Source organism: Cinclus cinclus, chromosome 11 (genome assembly GCF_963662255.1).
Source record: "Cinclus cinclus chromosome 11, bCinCin1.1, whole genome shotgun sequence".
NCBI classification, from domain to species: domain Eukaryota; kingdom Metazoa; phylum Chordata; class Aves; order Passeriformes; family Cinclidae; genus Cinclus; species Cinclus cinclus.
Window position 1 is genome coordinate 20,078,666 of NC_085056.1, and position 14,758 is coordinate 20,093,423.

The following is a 14,758-nucleotide window of genomic DNA, read 5'->3' on the forward strand; positions in this document are numbered from 1 at the left end:
AGGAATAGGCACCTCCAGCTACAGCTGCAGTTTGCTCCAAGGTGCTCTTCTGCATCCATTTCCACACTGAACATCTCAATCGTTCCTGTCCTCCAGGTTTTCAGTGTCCTGCCGCAGTCAGGTGTGCTGCAGCCAGGAGAGAGACAGAAGGTTTCCTTCAAGTTCTTTGGCCACTTCAACACCATCGCCAGTGTCACGGCGCTGTGCCACGTGGAGGGAGGCCCCACCTACGAGGTGGAGCTGACTGGGGAGGCCTCATGCATCAGCTACGCCCTGAGCCTCCAGGAGATCAACTGCGGCTTTCAGGTACCACACGTGTGCCCTGGCACAGCTCCTTGCCTTTGAACCACGGCCGATGGGTTCCTGCCCACCTCAGTCCAGGGCTCCTCCCCCTTCCCAGCCCCTTTGTTGGCTCTGGGGCTTGGAATTGCAACCTTTGAGGGACACATCTGGCATCCAAGCTGGTTTGAAATGGCCATCTCTAACCCTCTCCAAAAGGCTGGGAATGCCTCTTTTTCAGGGTACCTGACACTGCTTCCTGGGGCAGGCAGGGCCCCAGGGGGGATGCTCGGAGGGACATGTCTTGAGACATCCCTTTGCTGATCCACTCCTAAAGCCTGATCTCCCAAGGACATGCTCTTGTCTAAAGGTCTTGCTTAATCCACACAATAATCAAGGGAACAAGTTGGGCTTCCAGTTGCTCTAGTTGGAGAGACTGTCCCAGAATAACTCCCACATTCACTGTTTTTCAGTTGAAAGCCCACAGATATTTCCAGCTGCTGGCCCTGTCTGTTTTGCCCTGTGTGACTCCCTTGTTGCATGTATGTTGCTTGCCAATACTTGCATACAGGTGCCTTTTCTTCTGGGATGCCTCAGTGCTGTTTCTGTTTCTCCTGGCTGTTGGTGAACCCTCACAGTGCAGAGGGCCTGGGTCCCCTGGTTCCTTTATTACTGGCCCTCACATGGTTGTTTACCACACCTCTGTGTGCTACCAGAGCTTCCTGGTCCTGCAGGTGCCCTGTGCCTGGGGGTTCCTTCGGTTCCCAAGTGCCTTTATCTCCTCCGTGGTCCCTGCTCCCATTATGTGTCTGCTGTCAGCCCCAGGAGAGAGGAAGGAGATTCCCAGCAGCAGGCCTGGGTCTGTAACTTCCCACTCCTATGCCTTCTCTCCAGATATTTAATGAAATTCGTCACAGCACAGTCACCCTGGCGAACACTGGCAACACTGAATTCAACTGGGTGCTAAATCCTAGCACTGCAGAGCAACATCTGCCTGGCGTGTTTCTGGTCATCCCCCCCACTGTAAGTACCACAAGTGACTGACCCCAGCCCTGTGTCTGGTGGCCCAGGAGAGTGTTAAAGGGAAAAAGAAGAGGGGGAAGGGGGAAAAAAATCAGAGAGGAAAATCCCAAACCCAGCTGTTAGAGAGAGAGGGCTGTAAGTAATTTCTGCTGTTTCTGCTGGGGACAGAGAAGCAAGTGCTCTCCTGACAGACTCCCTCATGGCCTTGGCTGGTGGGTGGCTCTGCTGTCACAGGGCACACACCAGTGGGAGGAGGCACAAGTCTGTTGTTCTCCTGAAGTGATGCACTTCACTGGGTTCCTCTGAGAACGAGCTGTGCTTTTGGAGCCCGGAGGACACTTACTAAAAACAAAAAGTTGCTGACAAAACAGGCAAAGGGCAGGTCTTTCTATGGAAATCCGAGGGAAGGTTTATTGGGTCTTGAAGGGAATCCAGGGACAAAGACAAAACTGGGTTGAGGGCACACGGTTAAATATGGGACAAAAGAGGCCAGTCTGAGGATCAAGGTCCAACAGGGACAGGGAAAAGCAGTGCAGAGGAGGGGCAGCCAACCAGGGGAACCAATAGGGTAACAGGGATGGAGCAATAGGGCAAACTATAGCCAAGGGGCATCAAGGAAAGGAAGAACGTTCCAGAAAGGGTACATCCAAGGTGAACAGGGGTGGAACAACTGTACAAACCAATAGAACTCAAGATATTAACATGTGCCTGCAAAGGCCTCTGGGAGGGAGGCACTTCTCACCCCAGCCTGGAGGGGCGTTTCTCCTTGCCTGCTTCTGCCTCTCCAGAGCTGAAGTGGTACAGTGCCAGTAGCAGGCTGGTTGCCCTTCACAGTTATTGTCTTGTGCTGCTGTAAGGGGAATAGAGAACAATTCTACTTGCTAGATTTCTCAGATGAAAACATAGTGAGAACAAAGCAAGTATTACATCAGAAAACTGTTTCTTGATGAAGAAAGGGTGTTGTCCCAACCAGAAGGGGATAAAACAGCGGAGAGAGAAAGTGAGAAACGCAAAGTAACAGTTGGCAGGCACAGAGCGGTGCTGCTGTAACCCTGGGGCGCTCTGTCCGTGTGCCGCTCGGCAGATGGAGCTGTGTGCGGCCAGCCGCCCCGAGCGGGCACGCCTGCCGCAGTGCTGGCCACCACCCGCAGCCGGCAGCAGGCGCGGCTGGCCCGCGGGCAAACAGCCGAGCACCAGGGTGCCGCGGCGAGCGGGGAGTGGCTCTGCCGGGAGCCGGACCCTCCAGCTGTTCCCAGCCCAACAAAAAGCCAAAAACGGCAGGGAAAAACTGGCAGCGTTGACTGCTTTCATATGGGAAGATTCCTCCCGTAATTCAGCCCTTTTAGGAAGACTATTGGTCAGACAGGCAAAATTCTCCTGGGCTTTGGAGTCTGCTCGCAGCCCCCCAGAGGTGGAGCCTGCATGCATTTTCTCTTCGCAACTTCCTTTCCACGTGGGGGGTGTTAAGGGTCCCGGCACATGTACAGCCCCCATAGTAATTTTTCACCCCGTATCAGAAAGTGGATTTTTAACATATATTGTGTTTGAAAAGGCCAGGAGACCAGCTCCTTTTTAAAGGCCTTTATTAAAGGTCAGCTCTGGGTGGGGAGCCCAAGGGGTCACGCACACCACTGCTGCTGCTCCTTCTGGACAACGCTGAGGGCGAGAATGCACAGCTTTGTCTCTTGGCGGAGCTGGGGCTTCCATCCTCAGGAGAGTCCCTAGGAATACACCTGTTGGCTTGTGGTCTAGGGCTGTTATTCTGGCCAGATGCTATTAAGGTTATGTGACGAGATGGAAACCAGCTCTGGCTGATGATTTGATGTTCTTTATTGTTTTGCCGGCTCAGGATTGTTATTTTCAGTCTTTAGTTTTACGCTTCCTCATTGTCTTTGGGGGTCTTTTGGTCTATAAGATGCTGGATGTCTCTAATTTGCATATAGGCTTGGGCACACAATCTCTTGGGAGCAGCGGAAGTGATACCCGACAGAAGGGGGTACAGGTATGGGGTGGGTGATGGGAAGGAAGACAAACACAGGATCAGCAGAACACCTCTTAACTTATCAAGGGATATTAACACTTAACAATGACAACAAAAGGTAAGTTTTAGAATTTAAACATTAACATTCAATAGCAAACAAAGACTTTAAAGGTAAGTGTTAGATTTTTCACATTGAACATTCAACAGCAAACTAGCACTTTAATTAAGAGCTTATTAACACTTGATATTCAAAGGTAAACTGACACCTTAAGAGTTTGTGGCTTTGGGGTTTTATTCTTTACATATTGAGGCATAAATTAAAATTTAACTGCTTCCTCACAGTCACTCTGGGACTCTGACAGCTGAGATCTCAGGCTGTGCTGGCACTGGAGCATTGCTGAGGATCACCTTAGCCAGGCTGTGCGATCACACAGGACATAGCCCTTGGCCCTGCCTCCCTGCTGCCAGTGCTAAGCAGCACTTCCATATCCCTTCCTAGGCTTGCTGCTCCCTGCCTCCTGCAGCTCTGCTGCTGTGCAGCGGCTTTGTGGGGCAGTGAGGGAGCTAGGGAGCAGCAGGGCTGGAAGAGCAAGGAGAAAAATTAGCAGCATCCCACCACTGTCCAAGCTTCTCAGTCCTGCCTGGATGTCTCCCAGCCGAAGCAGCACTCCTGCCTTTGTCCCTCCTTGCAGCGGGAGGAGGAAGCCGATGGCGTTCCCATTTCTTCATGCCTGTCTCCTACAAGGGATGAGAGGAGCTGCTGGCCCTGCTGAGCGCAGGGATTTCTCTTCCACAGCAGCAGCAAAAGAGCCTTTTTTTTTTGTTGAGGCGGGCTCTTGCTGGCGAAGGACAAACCCCATTGGCAGCAGAGCTGTGCTCATATCAGGCTGTGCTGAGGCTGCAGCCTTATGAGCCCTTGGGAAAACACACTGCACCCCAGGACTGGAGGCTCGATCTTCGGGGCACAAGGGATGTAGAAGGTGTGAGAAGTGAAGCCCACTCCTCAGTTAAAATTTAAAGAAAATTAAGTAAGAGACAACAGGGGACAAAGTCATTAAACCAAAAGTAACAGCACTGGGTGCTTGGCTTGGGTGCGTAGCTGCAGCCAGAGGCACACTACACCACACATCAAGACCCCTTATATACCCGGGGTATTGCATCAGCCTCATACGTATTTACAAATGGTTATATGTATTGAAATATTTTAACATAGTTCCTCCTCCGTCCCACCTTTTTGGAGCACGTGCAGTTGTCCTAGTCCTGGTCATTTGTCACTCTTCAGCACATTCAACAGGTTTCCATTCCTCCACTGGTTAAATGTTAATGTTGCATCAACTCTTCCCCAACATTGGTATTGCAATGCAAGATAACATTCACATTGAAAGAACTCTAAACTTTAGCGAAACTTCTTTTACAAAAGTCAACATTATGAAACACATAGTATTTATTTTAACAATCGCCAAAGCCAAGACTGTAATACGTTTATCACGAAGGTGATGTGGTCTGATGGTTTCTTCCAGATGAGGACCTGTCTTCTCAGCCTGTCTGCACCCTGAGCCATCCCCCCATCAAACACTCTGATGCATTCCCTCCCTCCTCTCCCATCCCTGCAGGGTTCCGTTGCACCTGGTGAGAAGCAAGTGCTGAAATTCTCTTACATGCCAGGAGTACCAGGAGCCTTCAGCAGGACTTTCCAGCTTAAAGTGGGTGTCCTGGACCCGGAAAATATCTGCCTGAAAGGAGAAGCATTCTTTCCTGTGATCAGTGTGAACCTGCCCTGGAACATCAAAGGTGGGCACTGCCTGTCTGCCCCTAGGAAGGGTCCTTCTGGTTTTGTTTCCTACCATACGCACATAGGGTAGCTCATGCACAGCTCCACCAAGCCTGAGGGTTACAGGACTCCAAGACCAACTCAAGCCCTCTGACTGCTTCATGAGTCTTGAGCAGAGGATCCCACGTGGGCTTTGTCCCAGAAGCCATCCTGCAGAGCTTGCCAGCACATCTGGCAGGGTCCTGAAGGATGATGGTTAGACTGAAAGGCTTGGGAAAGCTGTAAGAGAGGATGGCAGGGCTTCTGACAGGGTTGGATTTGCGTGACATTGCAGGCAATGAGATGCTCCTCTGTGGGGATGGACAAACTTGATGGGTGGGAGCAAATACAATGAGGATTCAGAGAGGAACAGCAGCATCCACCTTCCATAGATGGCTGGAGGGATTTCTTTCTGGAAGAAACCAGTGTTGAGAGGTGGGGACTTCCCAGCTTAAATGGGATTGGCACATTGCTCACACTTCACTTTGTGGACGTTTTCTTCCTTCAGGAAATGAAAAATATGAGAAGCTCATAAAACCCCTGCAACAATACAGTCAGAGGAATAAATCAGTTGTTCAGAAGACTCAGAGTCCGAAGACTAAGACCTTCAAGTTTCAGACTCCAAAGACTCAGACCCTGAAGACTCAGAACCTGAAGCCCCACGCACCTGGCTTTGGCACTGTAGTAAGAGCAGCTGCAGCCCCGTTTGGCACATGCCACCCTCTCCATGGCACCCGAGCCCCTTACAGCCCACCAGAGCCCTGATGGCACCTGGGACCTCCCTGCCCACTTACAAGCATGTGTCACCACAGCATTGCCCCTAGGGCTTCCACTCTGCTCATGCTCTCTTCTGGGGTTGCACCAGATTCCTGGCTACCCCAGGGAGAGATCCTGAAGGCCATGCTCAAGGGATGGAGTTGATGGTGCTTTGAAGGAGATGCAGGTCATTGCTGGGGAGTTTGTTGGTCCCAACCCAAGCCCTGCTAGATTTACAGACCTGAACAGCAGCTGCTTGACTGTGCCCTGGGACTGTGCTGGTGGTGCTCACCTCCAAGATGAGCTTGGTCCCAGTTCCCTTTCAATACGGCTTTTGTCCAAGCTGCCTTGGTACTGGCTGGGGGCAGGCAAGTCTCTGGAGCTCTGGAAGGTTCCTGGTTTGTCTGCCTGGCCAGATGAGGCAAACTTTGCTAACAGTGGCTGGGCAGGTGAAGATGCTGGAGTTAACTGCTGTGGAGATGAGGTCCTGGCTAAGAGAGCAGGAGGTGTCACCGACACTGAGCAGCCAGACAGGAGGACCCCTCACCCCCTGTCCACAAGAGCAGGGTTTGAAGGAGGACCTCTCACCCCCTGTCCACAGGAGCAGGGTGGGATCCTTTCTCAGATGCAAACCGTGGGAAAGACTTTTGCTAACCAGGCACTGTCCTCCCTTTCCTCAGCCAAACACTGAGCTGCAGATAGAGACGGTGATGATGCTGATAGAGGAGGCTGCTCTGGAGCTGCAGGAAAAGCTCCCATCCCATCCCCCATACAGCAGGTTCCCTGACAAAAAGCTGCGCCAGAGTCTTGTCAAGTGAGTAGGGACTCCCATCCCCATCTCCAGGTGCCTCGTGGGGAACACCCAGCAATGTCCCCTTGTCCTGAGATCTCCTTGTGTCTGCAGAGCTGGGAATAGCCTGGACTTGAGACAGGATGTGGTCCTGGTGGCTGTGACACTCTCCATGTGAGCAGTGGAGTGTCCTCTTTTCCCCAGCACCGTGCTGAGCTTTGGACTGCTCAGCTCCCCACAGGTGTGGGGTTCTGTCCCTTGAGCTGAGGGGACCCAGTGCAGACCTTCAAGGCCTTCCAGACAGCACAAATTCTGTCCCTGCTGACTAGCTCTGAAAGAGACAACTCCCAGCTGATGTCTTGGTTCCAAGAAACAGAGCACACTAAACAAAAACAAAAAGAGAAAGGAACTGCACATGTCAGCAAACCCTTTTAGAACCCAAAATCAGATGGCTTGAATCTTGGTGGGCAGGCAGAGCTTATCTAGGTAACTTGGTCTGTCCATTTACACCACCATGATGCAGCACAAGTACAGGATGCTTCAATTCAGGAAGAAGATGCTCTGCAGAGCAGATCATGTAATCTGGTTGCAGAACAATGAAGATTTCCTGTGCAGGCCAAACTCATTGCTAGGCCCCAAAGCAATTTCAGGCTCAGGCTATACACAGGCTAAGCAGTTTCACTGAGATCAGTGAAGGCCCAGTGTACTCACCTATACTGGCTTTTCATGGCAGAGCAGCTGTGGCAGGTGTCCATTTAAAACTAATTTCATTTTCACGTACCATTAGTAGCTGATAAAACCTAGGACCTGTACTCCTGACTTCCCAAAGTCATTGCCAGGTGATCAGGCCATGGATTTCATGGGCTTGAGCTGAGTTTTTACAGCAGAGAATAAAGAACTAGCCACTTTATTTGTATCCCCCATCCACTTGGACATGCAGCCAGGCTGTGGTTTAAGGACTGTCCTTATTCCTCCTTGCAGAGTTGAGCTGCCTGAATATGTGCTGGACATGGGCACTGTACGTAAGGGTTACACTAAGAGACGCACTCTGGTGATCACCAACCCTGGGCAGATCCCAGTGTCCTTCCAGGTCGATGTATCTGCCCTGCAGGACACAGGTAAGCAGTGCTGGAGACACTTCCTGTGGGCTTGAAGGAGGTGTCTCAGACAGATTAGCTTAAGCCACTGAACTTGGTGAGGTTTTTGAACTTTTTCTTCTCAGTGCCCCTGCTGGGAGCTTTAGAGGCAGAATTCCCCTGGCCAGCCATGCCCAGGGGACCTGGGCTGTCTGTGACTGCCCTAATGCTTCAGTGCAGAGGCCAGAAGGGCTCATCACCCTGATCACCTCTCAGCATCTTCTGCCCTTGGCTCTCACAAGCATCAAGTCTCTCTGGGCACTCAGTGGGCTTGTTTTGCAAACCAGCAGACTCTGCTGTGTTTTGGAAGTGCTTTGGTTGGAGTCCACACTGTCACAGCACTTGTATTCAGCCTTTATTGAGGAAACAGCCTGTGTCATCCTCTGGTGGATCAAAAGAGGCTTCCAAAAGAGGCCTTGAGGCAGGACTGTGCTTCCATCACACAAGGGCTCACTGTGTCTGAGGGGTGTTCAGGTGCACTCTTTTTTGTCCAGGTCACACCATGGCATGGGGTTTTTCCCTGACCTTTCAGTCAGGACACCTGTAAGACCTTAACGTGCTTATGACACATTTTGTGTTTCTTGTGTATCTCAGCTGCTTTGTTTTCATCTGTTCAAGGTTTCAGAGTGAATCTGGACCAGATGCAGGGTCTGGCTCACAGACACACCATAATGTTTGAGGTGTGCTTTGAAAGCACCCACCGGCAACGGGGTGACGTGGATGTGCTGCTGCCCATAGAGGTACCAGAGCTCTTGGGGCACGCAGCAGGCTGGGTGCAGCAGCAGATGTCACCTGCACCCTCCGTTGACTTCTCTGTCCTTCTCCAGGTGGCAAAAGGCCCCACGTATAACATCCACCTCCATGCCACTGTGTTGGAAGGGTGGCTCAACCTCTCCAAGAACACACTGCAGTTCTCTGATACCCTCGTTGGGCAGTGCCAGATTGAGACAGTCCAGCTCTACAACTGGTTCCATGTACCCTGCAAGTGGTTCATTACTGCCATCAAGCCTGTCAGGAAGGTAAAGCACAGGCGACGTCGAACATGTAACTTCTTGGTTGGGTTTTCTTTGTGTCTCTTGCCTTTTCTGCTCTTGTGGCTGCCTGACCACTTGGATCTACAGTGTGTCTGAGGATGCTTCTGAGGGTCTAGATCAAGACTGTTTTGCCTGGACCTGTTCCATTATCTGATGCTTTGCTTCTCTGCCATCTTCACCCATTCCTTCTCTCAGGACAGTTGTTCCCTATCTGCCTGCCCAGTTCACAGGTTTTTGCTGCAGCTCCAGGCTATGGGGGCCACACTTGGTTTGGCTGTGGGTACTCTGAGCACAGTATCATCAGTGTCTCAGAGCACTACAAGAACTGAGGCTCTGTCCTCACACACTGAGGAGACCTCACACAATTGGTTTCTGTGCCCAGGACAATCAACGCAAACGCATTACACCAGCCATGTGTCAGAAGCAGCAGGTGCTGGAGGATGAGCCCTGTCCCTTTGAAGTGACGCCCTCCAAAGGAACCCTCAATCCAGGAAGGTGGCAGAACTTACAAATCCAGTTTACACCCAAGCAGGAGGTGAGATTGGCAGGTGTCAGCCCAGGAGGCCTGTCAGGGCTATCTGGAAATGAGGGCCTGGTGCAGAGGTATGAGCTGTGCCTTCACAGGGAGCTTTCTGCAAGCTCCATTCTCAGCATGGCTCAGTTCACCCCAAGAGTACTCCTGCGAGATGTGCTTCGAAATGCCCACAGGGAGCTTGCACAGAGAGAGAGCATCAGGGCTCTGTGGCTGCCTCCTGGCACAAGGAGGGGGGTGTGCCCAACTCCCCTTGTGCTTCCCTCTTGCCTGGCTGTCTTTGCAGCTCCACACTTGCAGAGGACAGTCCTGGAATGGCCAGTCTAGGCTCGTCCTGCTGCAGAACTGACAGACAAAACAGTCACCAGACACCTTCCTGGGCACGGCAGGACAATCACCTGTACTGGTGTGCTGCCAGCAGTAGCCAGGGCTCTGGCCTGCCTGCTCATTCCTATGCAGCTGGGGATTCAACTTAAAGGATGGAGTATTCCCAAGAGCAGTTTTCCTGTGGCTGCTGGCTCTTGGAAACTGGCAGTGTGTACCAGTATGGACACAAGTGCTTCTGTGCCTGCTAACAGTCGCAGGGGTCTTTAATTGCTCGAGAGATGTAACCATCTTATGTCTGGCTATGACCAGAGCCAAACACTAAGCAGAGAAGATGACCCTTATTTCTAGCCAGTGAGAGCTCATTTGCTTCTCTCCTGGAGCTGGTGTTTGCCTGACTTGGCAGTGCCAGGACTGTGTCTGGACACTGTAACCCCGAGGGCCCTTCTCATGAGCACTGCACTGCTGCATGACTAGGTGAAAACGCCTGACAGTCCATTGTACTTCCATCTGATACCCAAACACGCAGTTAGAATGCACACCAGGATTCATCCCAGTTACTCAGACCCAGGACACAGAGGCTGTAGTATCTAGCATAAGTAAATACCTGGTTTCCATTCACCTTGGAGGGACTGGTAACACCCTGACCTTGGGGCAAGCGTTGTATTTGGGGTCCTGTCACCCGGGACTCCATGGATGAGTTTTCTGCACTTTTCTCTTTTCAGAGGTCTTACAAGAATGAGCTGAAGCTTAACGTTTGTGGAAGCAGCAATCACTTAAAGCTGCACCTCTCAGGACAGGGTCTAGAGCCACGGTTGGAGTTTAGCCCCCCAGCACTCAAGATGGGATGGGTGCTGGTGGACAGCGATGGGGTGGACGCCACAGTGGTGGTGAAGAACCCATGCAGCTTCCCTGTTGAGTTTTACTCACTGGATTTTGATGAGCAGTACTTTGAGGAAGAGAAGGTGAGAAGGCAGGTGTGGTCCCCATGTATATGCTGCCCAAGCTTCACAGCACTCCAGCATTCCCAGGCTTGTGCCAGGGAGATGGAGGCAATCCCCAGAGTAAAGCCAAGTCTGCTGATGTGCTGTGGGAGGACTTAACTAGTTTGTGTTGTTGGGAGGATGGGAGGAGACAGAAAATGGGTTTGTTGAGTGTGTGTGAAGAGAGGCAAGAAAATGAATGTTGCGTATGGTTTCTCTTCCCTACCTGCACAGATCCTGTGGATGGCAGCGGGGTCTGAGTACCAAAAGAACTTTCTAATGCCTCCATGCACCGTGGGTGGGATGCTGCCCCCAGAGGCACTGGAGGACTGTGAAGCACAGAAGAGGCTGAAGGCTCAACAGGCAGAGCTCAAGGCCATGGCAGAGGCTGAGGCTGAGGCCGAGGCCATAGACAAGGCAGCACCAGGTCAGAAAAACAGTGAGGGTTTGGCCATGTCTGTCTTGATTGTGGCCACAGCAGGGAGTCCAGCCCATACACCCTGAACTGTCTGTCACCTTGTTCTCCAGGGAAAGCCCATGCTTTTAGCAGCTGCCTGTTCCCCAGCTTGGTGGAGGAACTCTTGGGTGAAGGGCTGGGGCATCCTCTCTCTACCCTGAATGTCACCAAAGGAAGCTCCTCTCTGCTGCTATAGACTGGGGATAAAATCAGGATATTCCCTTGTGTCCCTTAGCCACAAAGACTAGGATTGGATGAGTTCTTCAGCCAGTAGGACCAGGTCTAATATCCCTGGCTCTTTTATATTTGCACCTTCCGAGCAACAAAAAAACAAGCTCATGTTGCTTTCACCAAGTCTCCTTTCGTGGGATCTGAGGAGATGGGGAGGATGATGAGGATCAAAGGAGGGCGGGAGGCTGACTTTTCCCCCTGGTTTTGCACTGCAGCATATCATGGGGCTGTCACACCCTCTCCTGAGCCCATGGTGGAAGTGACTGGGAGCCCTATCTCTCAGGCTGTCATGCGCCACCTGGGCATCGACCCATCTTCAGAGAGTTGTGAAGCACAGCAGGACAGAGGGATTGTTGTTATTGTCCATGGGCCACCCCGGGCAGGTATGTGAGCTGCAGCCCTGGGCTGCAGGGAGAGGGGCAGGCAGGAGGAACACATCCTGGTGGACCATGGTGCTTAAGGCAAAGTCCTCAGCTGAACAGGAGGTGGAGATGATCCTCTTGGCTCTAGAATTCAGAGCTTGTACCCACACTCCAGCTGCCTCCCTCATGGCCTCCCCAGAGGGACACTTGCTTTCCCACTGTCCTTTTTACTTCGACATCTTGTTTGAGGTTCTTCCAAGGCCTGTCCCTGTAATTCCTCGTATACAAGTGTCACCAAGCAGTCCTCCTCTCTCTCAGGAAAGACAGAGATAGTGGCGGCCCTGTGTCACTATTATGGCACTGCTCACTTGTCCATTGACACCATGGTGAAAGAGGCCATTGCCAATGATCAGAGCCAAGCAGGGCGCCGCGCCCAGGAGCTTTGCACCAAGGCTGCCATGGAGCTGAGAGGCGAAAACCAAGATGATGCTGGTAAGGAGAAATGCTGGACCCAGAGCCAGTGCTTGAAAAACCCACCATGACTGTCCGGGAATGTGAGTGAAATGCATCTGTAGCTCGTCTTAAATAAAAAAAATTAAAAAAAAATAAAAAAAAAATAAAGAAAGAAAGAAACCATTTATAAGGGCTCAGTCAGGGGTTCTTTCATAGCCCCCTTTCCCCTTTGCTGCCGTTCTTGGCACATGTTCATTTTTCTGCGGGTGGTGAAGCACTTCTGTCTCTTTCCCAAATATTTTATATTCCCTCAAAGCTGAATCAAGCTTGCTCTCCATGGGCAGCAGGCAGAACTGCTGCCCACTCTAACAAGGAAAAAGCCTTCTGAAGTGGCTCATTAAGCACAAGAGGACTGACTGTGGGTTTAACCTTGCAAAGGAGAGGAAGGGAAGGACAACCTCCCAGAGGAATTTCCAATGAGACATGCTACAGATGAGCTCTTTTCTCCAGAGATTTACCTATGCCCATTGTCAGGGAACACAGCTCATGAATGCTGGGCTGTTCTCCATGTGAAACTAAAGACTTTAATGAAACTGACTGGGAAGTGTGTACCCTGAGCTCTGCAGGGTGAGGCAGACCTGGCTTGGTACAGGGGGAAGTTTTGCATCGCTTGGTTTTGAACCTGGCTGGGTTGGGGGCTGGTGGAAGGAAGAAAAGTCTGGCTTCCAGCTGGGGTTTTCCCACAAGGAGGATTTCATTTCAGTGGAGACAGATGATACAAGTAGGGTAGGGCTGCAGGTCTCCACATGAGAATGCAGGATGGGTGCCGTGTATGGAAAAACAGTCATGGAGGACCAGTCTTTGGCTTTCATCTGCAGGGCAACTGCTATGCAAGCAGTGTCACTTGCACGCACAGTTGTTAGGAGGGACATAGTGCTGGCTTTAAAATCAAATATGGGATGGCATATTTTATCATGCTGTTAGGATAAGGAGGGAAGGAGCTGCTTCTGGGAAACAGTGCTGCCAGTGCCCAACAGACTGGGGAAAAAGTGCCACATTCCTTCAAGGGCCCAGGGTTATGCCCATTGTGGGGAAAGGTGCCTAATTGTTTCTCAAAGCCCTCCTGAACCATCTGTCCCTTGTGCAGGTAAAAAGCCTCTGCTTACTGCTCAGACCAAGAATAAACAAGCCTCTGGGGGAAAAAACAACATGAAGAAGAAGAGTTCCAAAGGCAAGAACCCTCCAGCAATAAAGAAGAGGAAGCCAGCCAGCAAACCCAACAAAAAGGACACCAAGGTAAACATGACCTGCCCTGGGACCTTTGCATTGTCTTTGAGATGGGCGGGGGCTCTTATGTGGGTCCATAGTGCCAAGCCCAGCTGGCAGGCTGGGCATGACTTGGGCTGAGAATGTGCTCTGGCAGACAACTCTGACACGGCTACTGGAGTCCGGGCTAGCTCAAGAGAAACACTGGCACCACAAAAGGTGCGGGGAACTGCCTCAGTGTGGGTTTACTGCAGGCAGAACCTTATGTGCCACTTGCTCAAACGGTATAATAGCATCAGAGGTCAGGCAAAGGAGAAAAGGGAAGGCTCTCAGCTGCTGAGGTTCCAACAAAAGGCTTATTAGGCCTGAAGGGAGCAGGAGCAATAGAGCCCCAAGCACTGCTGTGCCCGGGATTTGTACCCACTGGGGGGGTGGGTACAAACGATCAACCAATAAGGAATTCTTAGGGGACGAGTGAATGGCAGGGTCTAACAAAGTACAAACCAATGAGGGAAGCCGGGGGGGAGGGAGAAAGGGTGACATGGGCCAATGGGGCCAATGGGGCCAATGGGGCATCGAGTATTAGGGGATTTCCAGGGGGGCAGAGCAACAAGGGATTGGCCCAGGGTATTCTCAGAATGACAGGGAAGGTTTGGGAACAAGGGGTGGGGAATGTCAAACAAGGTAGTTTCAGGGGCGGGTAGAACTTAGGGATAAACCAACTTGGGGAAAACACAGAAAACGACACGGAAAAGTAAGAACAAGCCATTATGACAACTTTAACAATGAACTGAATGAAACAAATATGCACCGCAACAAACTCCACTGGTTCTCAATGGTTTACTGGCAAGTATTGGCTGCAGGCAGTAAGCAAAGTGCTGGGAGGCTGCACTGGGGGCTTGCAGACTCAGGTCCCTGCTGGCCAAGAGATGGGCCCTTCACCTGGAGCTCCAGCCTGCACTGCAGGGTTGTTCTACTCTCCACTAGTGTGAACCCCCAGCTCCGAGCCCAGCAGTGGGAATTGTTCAGGGCTTTCCACCGTGGTTTATTTTCCTAACAATGCTCCACATTACAGTTCACAGATTCCGCTGCTCCTGCACCACAGCAGCTGAACATCATCAGCAGTCATGGGGAAGATCTGAACTGCTTGAGCTGTGTGCTGCCCGAGGACCTGTTGGTGGACATCCTCTGTGAGAGGCTGAAGGTGTGTGGGGTGGGGGAAAAGGAGACGTTCCTGCTCTGGAGAGACAGGCAGAGGGGTATGACTTGGAGAGGAGGAGGAGGTCTGTACGTGCTGCTGGAGGATCCTGGACTGTGTGCAGGGAACCTTGGGGGAAGCTG

The 14,758-nt window shown here is 51.6% G+C and overlaps 1 protein-coding gene across 1 annotated transcript in view; it reads left to right on the plus strand.

The window, feature by feature from the left end:
- LOC134048151 (hydrocephalus-inducing protein homolog) overlaps nucleotides 1–14,758 on the plus strand; it is a 74,901-nt gene that overhangs the window by 40,129 nt on the left and 20,014 nt on the right. Inside the window, exons 26-41 of the mRNA XM_062499750.1 lie at nucleotides 97–306; nucleotides 1,174–1,302; nucleotides 4,897–5,074; nucleotides 5,602–5,777; nucleotides 6,266–6,457; nucleotides 6,530–6,663; nucleotides 7,621–7,757; nucleotides 8,394–8,515; nucleotides 8,603–8,830; nucleotides 9,192–9,344; nucleotides 10,391–10,630; nucleotides 10,883–11,075; nucleotides 11,552–11,719; nucleotides 12,017–12,190; nucleotides 13,299–13,447; nucleotides 14,523–14,621. Of these exons, the coding sequence (XP_062355734.1) occupies nucleotides 97–306; nucleotides 1,174–1,302; nucleotides 4,897–5,074; nucleotides 5,602–5,777; nucleotides 6,266–6,457; nucleotides 6,530–6,663; nucleotides 7,621–7,757; nucleotides 8,394–8,515; nucleotides 8,603–8,830; nucleotides 9,192–9,344; nucleotides 10,391–10,630; nucleotides 10,883–11,075; nucleotides 11,552–11,719; nucleotides 12,017–12,190; nucleotides 13,299–13,447; nucleotides 14,523–14,621 (2,682 nt within the window). The remainder of the gene's footprint in view (nucleotides 1–96; nucleotides 307–1,173; nucleotides 1,303–4,896; nucleotides 5,075–5,601; nucleotides 5,778–6,265; nucleotides 6,458–6,529; nucleotides 6,664–7,620; nucleotides 7,758–8,393; nucleotides 8,516–8,602; nucleotides 8,831–9,191; nucleotides 9,345–10,390; nucleotides 10,631–10,882; nucleotides 11,076–11,551; nucleotides 11,720–12,016; nucleotides 12,191–13,298; nucleotides 13,448–14,522; nucleotides 14,622–14,758) is intronic.